General features: G+C 37.4%; 1 protein-coding gene across 1 annotated transcript in view; it reads left to right on the top strand.

Annotated features, from left to right (window-relative positions):
* The window catches only part of ARHGAP10 (Rho GTPase activating protein 10), a 155006-nt gene that overhangs the window by 74443 nt on the left and 72616 nt on the right, over positions 1-7947 (top strand). The window contains exons 9-11 of the mRNA XM_009280245.2: positions 1281-1387; positions 3059-3153; positions 7043-7124. Of these exons, the coding sequence (XP_009278520.1) occupies positions 1281-1387; positions 3059-3153; positions 7043-7124 (284 nt within the window). The remainder of the gene's footprint in view (positions 1-1280; positions 1388-3058; positions 3154-7042; positions 7125-7947) is intronic.

The following is a 7947-nucleotide window of genomic DNA, read 5'->3' as shown; positions in this document are numbered from 1 at the left end:
ACAAAGCAAGTGATGCACAGTACAATTGCTCACCACCTGCCGACCGATGCCCAGCCAGTCCCCGAGCAGCGGTCCCCCAGCCAGCTTTCCCCCAGTTTCTATACTGAGCATGATGTCACATGGTATGGAATGTCCCTTTGGCCAGTTTGGGTCAGCTGTCCTGGCTGTGCCCCCTCCCAGCTTCTTGTGCACCTCCAGCCTTCTCAGTCGGTAGAGCATGGGAAGCTGGAAAGTCCTTGACTAGTGTAAGCACTGCTTAGCAACAACTGAAACATCAGTGTGTTATCAACATTGTTCTCATCCTAAATCCAAAACACAGCACTGTACCAGCTACTAGGAAGAAAATTAACTCTATCCCAGCCGAAACCAGGACACATTGGTATTACAGTGTTCAGAAATAAGTTTTAAGAGAACTAGCAGTAAAAAATAAGAAAAATCATTATTCTGTGAGATCCGTTCACTGGTCTTGGTCATCATGAGCTTTATAATCAGCTGAAAGGATTCAGAAGAAGCGGGTACGCCTGAAGCTGAGTTGGGGAGGAGCAGGGCAGTGAGACCTTCCAGGTTAGGAGCAATGAAATCCTCTGTCAGCTTGAGCCACTCGTGAAGGGCTTCCCTGATACTCTGGGGCAGAGTCCTTCAAAAGAGATGATTCCTTTGCAGACCTTTTTTTAAAAAAGTAAATTAATAGAAGTGAGAAGATAGAGAGGGTCAGAATCCAAGTTTTAACAGTTAACGTTATGGTGCAAATCTCAATAATACTGTATGCAGTAGGCTTGGCTCTTAAGTAAATGTATTCTATGTAGGGTGTGCACTGATGAATAGTTAGGAGTGAGTTTTGGTGTCAGAAAATGTGATCAGACCTTAATCAGTAGATAATGTAGAGCTTGCAACACAGGTGCGTTAATCTGCAGTTATTTAGCTTCAAGTTACCAAGTGTAAAACTAGGTTTCCATGTTCTGCTGAAGTAAAGTTTCCAAGGGATGTTTATTTTATAGGGAAAAATTATTTTGTCTGTAGTAGTGAGACAAAGATACGTTAAGAATTCTTTCCATTTGTCATTAAGCATAAATGTGAATTACTACATATATCAGTTTTTAGAATAGTAAGCACTGGTTAACATTTGTATTACTTTGTATAATGTTCTTAATTCATACCTTTGTTTTAAATACTGCATTATTAGGAATTAAGTAGGACTCAAGTATCATTTTGGAAAGCAGGAGAAGAAAACACACAAACTGGAAAAAGTACATACTATTTAATGCTTCCATTTTATGTAGGGCCTGCTCCCTTTGGTTCCAGTTGGGTGAAGCACTATTGCATGTATAGGAAAGAGACAAAGAAGTTCACCATGATCCCATTTGAACACAGATCAGGAGGGAAAGTTGTAAGTATATTTTTATATTCTACTCTTATACTTACCCTGTATCAAGATCAGAGGATGCGTCAGATAAGATGTGTCAAGTACTTTTCCTCTTTACCTCCTTGCCCCTTTTTTCTTCTTTCTTCATGCAATTCAGTCTGCCATTTAATGATATTAGCCTAAAGTAACGGGTGGATTAATAGATAAGAATTCTGCAGACTATTCAGTTGCTTCCTTTTAGAAGACCGGAGAACATGGTACAGATAACGTGCAGTGTTTCACCATTTAGAATCTGGTTTATCCATGAGGCATTTAACTTGTTAAAGTATAAATCAGGAAAATACAGTAGACTTAGAAATTTCTTTCTTACATGCTCCAGTCAGATTTTTCTTTCAGAGATGTAAGTACTGGAAGAGGGACTAGAAAAGAGGATTTTAATGGGAATATAATTTGTACTGACAACTGAATGTAATTTCAGATATCTTTGATGGCATCTGAAATATTCAGGACCCAAGACTCTGTTGATCTTTAAATGGCTTTAATTCCTATTGAAATAGTTGGGAATTGAGGGCACTCAGCACCTTCAGAGATGACGCATTAAATGAATGCATTAATATGGATGAAATGCATTTTGTTGCAAGGAAAAAGGATAGCTGAAGCTGGAAAATAATGCTTGAGTCAATATTCCTGTAAATGCAGCACCCTGCTCTATCTTCAAATTTGGTTAGAAAATCACGTTGTTGGAATTCTATCAGGGTATTATATCCTATTAGTTTGAGCAGGGGGGAGATGGCTTTCATCATTTTGAGGGCTGTCTATATTTGCAAATACATTGAATTTGGAAGAATCTTTCAAAAGCTCTGGAAAACCTGCCATACAGAAAATTAGTGGCATTTGGCTTCCTTAATCATTTCAGTACTTCTATGAATTTTTTATCCTGATTTACTCTAATTGTAATAAGCCATTTTAGTTAATATAGTATGTGTGTAAGCATTCGGCATTCTAAAACACTTATGAAGCCATTTTTTCTGTATTAAAAGATCTCCCATTTTGAAACCCACAATGCAGTTACTCCTTCAGTGACAACCTCCTGTGTCTCGAGATGTTGAATGAGACAAGAAATAATTAAAATGTACAGTTAATCCTGACTAAATCCGGTACAACTCATGCAGCATTCACAGATGAGTTTATTTGATTTCTGAATACTTAAGGGTAAAATATGATCCTAGTGTTGGTTGGTCTTGAAGAAAGGACTGGTTCTGTAAGACAGATTACAGATAGTAAAGAACACTTACTTTGTTGTAGTTACTGTAGCAATAGCCTTTACTACAGAAATTGCTATGTCTGACATAAAATGGGAGAAGTCTCTTAAACTCATTGTGTGCTTGTATTGCAACATGTACAAAATCTTTACAGCAAAATATTTTTGTTAGTTTAAATTACTGTGGTACTGTAAAGTACCAGCTAAAATGGACTCAGTATTTTTGCATTTATGTCCCGTAAATGACCATGGAATTTATGTGCTATTGTGCAGAGGCCTGAATGGCAACCATGAGTGAACTCTTTTGCAAGTGTCTGTTTTCAGTGTAGCTTTTGCCATTATTTTAATGTAAATTTACCTTACTTGGTTTGTATAGCTGGCTTACTGAAGCTTTCAGTTACTGGGTCAAGCACATAAAACCTTTCTTTTCACAGGGTGATGAGGAACTTTTCGTCCTTACGTATTGTACCAAAAGAAATATAGATACTATAGACAGGCGATTCTGTTTTGACTTGGAAGCTTCAGACAGGTAAGCTCGTGAAACACACTAGAAAGGACTCTTTCTAAGTAGTAATTAAGATTACTGTAATATTACTGTTGTGTTGTCTTCTTATTTTTTCAGTTCTCGTTTAGACTGCCAATAGGAAATAGTCACTGGAGGAGCAGGCAAGCACTGCCGTGGCTCACTGGATTTTACCTCAGTTGTGTGTAGCAGAAGCAGGGAGGATCTAAACTGAAATGTAGATGTTGTCTGAGCTCACGTAAAAGAAAAGCATAGAAAAAGTTAGAGAAACTGTTATGAATTGTGGTTATCGTAGTGAAGAAACGTGGCTTAAATTGAAGTACATACAGCTATAGTGAAAGACTACGATCACAGTAATAATTCATACAGTCATGATCATATTGTATCACAAGCCTGCTTTCCAAAATGACATGTTGCTGTGGGTTTATGCTGGATTCTCAGATTGAAAATAAGATCATTGGGATTTTGAGGCTTTTTGTGGCTGGTGTAATCATCCAGTGCATCTTGAACATTGTTGCCACCGCCTTTTTGAAACACCACCATTTTGCTGCTTTATTTCAAAGGAGAAGAATTGCTTATTTATTTCACTAAAAGGGTCTTAAAATATCTTAAATATTGCTTTTCGTCAGCATTATAGTCTTCCTTCATTTATGAAGGTGAGAGAATCCAACTTAATAGGGTACTGCAAATAAATACGGCTGTGGTAATGCCATGTTCTTTTGGTGCAGATTGTATCTGTGCAGAACGGGATCGTATCTAGCATTAAATGCTAGATGTAAGTTAGTGGACTGTTGCTGAGTTTTTGCATCCACCCCTTCTGAGCTGTTCTTAACCAATACGTTTGCTCCTTACTTATACCAATTAATTACATTCTAATTTATCATGTAGTAGGTCTTCAAGTTTTATAGGTTTTTGGGTTTTTTTCCGATCAAATTCATAGTGCCCTTCACTTTAAATGCAGTGTGGCCAATGCTGTCAGGCCCCTCTGTCCTATGATTGCTAGTGGTCTGCAAATATGTCTGTGATAAGGAGCATATGCACGCGCACAGTCGTAGGTCAGAGGCTATGCCTAGCTTGCGTGGCCAGTCAGACTGGCCTGCCTGAGGCATGCCGGTTTCTGTAACAAGCAATGGGTAAAGGAATGCGAAACTACCACTGCACCTGAAAACTTCCAGCTCGCATGCAGATGACAAGATACACATTTACAGCTCAGATGGCATTTGTCACAAGTCTACAGCATGGTTTGAACTTGCATTTTTGATTTGAGGAGGATGTGGCTTAACTATTCTAACGCTGTGTCCCAACAGTAGGAAGGGGACTAAAGATTTAAACTCTTGACATCAGCTCCTCTTGGGTCAGTGTATTGGTCAGTACGAATAACAGATTTCAAACTGAGTCTGATAAAGTTGGTCAAAAAAGTACAATGAGAAATGTCAGTCTACCCCCCTCTGTGTGACACCTCTGCTCAATAGGGTATCTGGAGTTTGAACAGAGATGGATGGAGAGCAGTGTTTCCTTGATCCTGCAAAACATTTTTTCATTGTCTTCTCTGGTAAAAGTGGGAAAAATGTAATCCATCTTTCTGTCCAGATATAATAGAGACAACTGGTCCACTGCGACCTTGATATCAGACATTTTTCTTTTAATAATATATGTGTGTAGTACTGAGATGTTCCCATGGAGATTAGTTCTGTGCTGCAGGCCATTAGCTTGTTTCCTTGGTTATCAGTTCAGGGCACGCTTATCCCTCAGCTTGTCCAAGTTAAAAAATAACATACAGGTTGATGGCTGGCCATGGGGTTTTCTTTGTTCCTGTGGTGTGGAAGGAGGCAAGATTGTAAAATTTTAGGAAGGACTTTTCAGCAGCAAACGTTCAGCCTTGTGCGTGACTGGAGCATAGTTTGGAGCTAGCTGAATATTTACAGATTTTTCTTTTAAAAAGAAAGCAGAGATGATTTTTTTTTTCTTTAAATTCTGATACTTATGACTATAAGCTCTGAGGGTGCTAGGATCCTGGCTAAATCTCTGGAAAGTGATGTTTTTCTGTTTCTAGTACTCCATCATATTTAGTTGGAGGTGACTACTGGTAAATGTAGAGAAATTTAAATCTTAAGGAGACAGCAGAGGTCTTTCGGGGTAGGAAAAAGACTTTCTATTGATAAAGAGCATTATCCTTCTGAAATACTACTTAGATTTTAATTTTACCAATACAGGACAAGGAGGAGGGAAGGCTTGAGGCTCTTGACTTTAATTTGAAGACAAATAAATAATGTTTCATGCAGCTTATACTGAGTTTGATGTATTGCCTCAAGGTGATACTCTTTGATACCTTGACAGTTATAATTTTAGTGAAAAGAAGGAAAGTTTGCCCTGCATAGAAGTAACTCATTTAGTTTTAGTTTTCACTAGTAAAAGAAAGTAGACAAGAAAAAAACAAATCAGCATGTGTTTTTTTTAGTTAATTTAGCTAATTACTTAGGATATTTTTTTCTACTGAGTGATTAAGTTTGCATGTTTATGACGGTTACAGCTCTGCGCTACTAGCAGACCAATTTGCACTGAAAAAAGCTGGTATGGCTTGAGAAGCTGCTTTGCTTACTGTTATTACTAATACCAATATCAGCTTGTTTTAATCATAAAGGTTATTAGTTGCAGAAATTAAGGCAAGGCTTCCCTCACCCACTCTTAAGAGCTCAATGTCTATTACTGAGAATAGTAAGAGGTTCCATTTTTATGGCTTAATAGTCTCCTCGCTTTAACTAATCAAAAGAGAATGACTTGCTTGATTTCTGCCGTCTTCCAAAGTTATAGTTGGGTCTCCTGAGTTTAGACTGGTTTGCTAGAGGGCATGTACTTGCCTTGTCCTCACATGTTGTCTGAAAAGAGATTTTGAGCAGGAGGTATTTGTACCTATAGAGTTTTAAGCTGCAATTAAATTGTGTGGTTTGATAAAATTTATGGCTCTAGTTGTAAAAATATGAACATGGTGTGTAGACTGTTACAGTTTTAAGTAAAAGTGGGATTTGTGCTGGTTTTCTCTGTGCTGTTGTTTTTAGATAACATTTTCCCCTACAGCTATTTTGCTACTTGAAGATAGATTTAATACAAAAGAGAGAGAGAGAGAGAATGTTATGAATTAGTTCTCTATTTTTATCCATCTCTGTATAATGAGATTTACAAATTTGCCAAAATTATTGGCAGGCTGAATATAATGATTTTTTTTAATTGGCAGAAAAATAATTACCCAAATAACCTGTTCTGCTTTTAACTCTCCTTGCTTTGTACACTATCCTGAACCACACAATTACTCTTTTTAGTTTCCTATTATATAAACACAAAAGTAGATTTATGTTAATCTCTGTTCGCTAATCCCTACGTCCCACAGTTGTTAATCCTTGCTTTTTAGGAAAGTTATAATAGTGGAGTTTTGTAATGAGATACTGCATTAAGACTTGATTATTTTTTGTGAGATATTTACGGAAAAATATAATCACTGTCGCTGCTCTAAAGCTGAAGACTACATATCGAATAAGTTGACAAAAGCCATTTTTATGTAACAGCAGAGCAACGCAAGAGCAAGTTTATTTAGAATTCAGAAAACTCAGTAACTCCCAGCAAGTGTTGGAATCAACAAGTTATCAACAATGAGCTATTTCAAATAAATAGTTTGCAGATCACATTCACTTTCCTTTTCTCCCTATCCTCCCTATTTCCTACTGTGTGTATCAGTTCTATACCTTTTATTTTAAAGCTGAGCAGTGTTCAGCAATTAAGCAAAAAACCCAACCCTGACTTCTAGGACAATGGGCTTTTGCTTGTAGTTGGAAGTAGAATTTGGCAAGACATTTTAGTTGCTGGTGAATGCAGTTACTCTGTGTCGTTGGTACATTTGCAGGCCTGGAGTTCCTGTGACCATGCAGGCATTTTCTGAGGAAGACAGGAAGCTGTGGATGGAAGCCTTGGATGGAAAAGAAGCTGTAAGCGTCAATTTTTTTTATATTCATTTATAGTGTAATGGAGAAATTCTCTCACCTCCTGCTTCCTGATCCCATTTATGCTTTAATAAACTGGGATCATGTAGTTTGCAAAATGATAGTTTCAATGAAGAAAGAATAAAAGTGAAATAAAACTCAGGAGAGATGAGTAACTCGGTAAAGCTCAACATAGATAACTGCTAATGCTGATATGAGATATTTTTCATTGTAATGACAGCATCGATTTTTTAAAAATGGTTTCCCATCACAATGATGATATTGGTATTCTAGAAAATGTCTAGTATAAGCATGTCCACTTAGCCTTATGCTGACATACTGCATTCCAATGGAAAGACTTGCGTGAGTTAGTTATAGGGTATTATTATTATTATTATTATATATTTTTTTTAACACTAGATCAAAAAATTCCTTGTCAATGGGAATGAGGTTGTAGCTGAATTTGCTTAATTTCTGGTTCACATCAGGAAACGGGTCTGAACTGCAAAATTGAAACACAATGCAGATTATTCTTACAATCATAAGTATTATATTGGTCTTGTGGGCCAAAAATAATGGGGTTTCTAGTCAATGACACAATCATGTGTCTGTCCCCAGTAGTTGGCTACTGGGGATTTTAGCAGTAGGTTTTATTGACATCATTGTTGTAAAAACCACGTTGTCTGAGCTGGACTCCCCAGTAAGCTTACAACTTCTGGGAATGCCAAGCTGGGACATAACTCCCAGGATTCATCAAAGCAGTTCACAATGATTTGAGTGAACTTGAACTGTGGGAAATTAACCTCCAGAGAAACATAGGAACATGGAG

The sequence above is a fragment of the Aptenodytes forsteri genome, unplaced genomic scaffold (assembly GCF_000699145.1).
Source record: "Aptenodytes forsteri isolate BGI_AS27 unplaced genomic scaffold, ASM69914v1 Scaffold227, whole genome shotgun sequence".
Taxonomy (NCBI): Eukaryota; Metazoa; Chordata; class Aves; order Sphenisciformes; family Spheniscidae; genus Aptenodytes; species Aptenodytes forsteri.
Note: the sequence above shows the minus strand (reverse complement) of the source record. Positions and strands in the feature narration are given on the sequence as shown.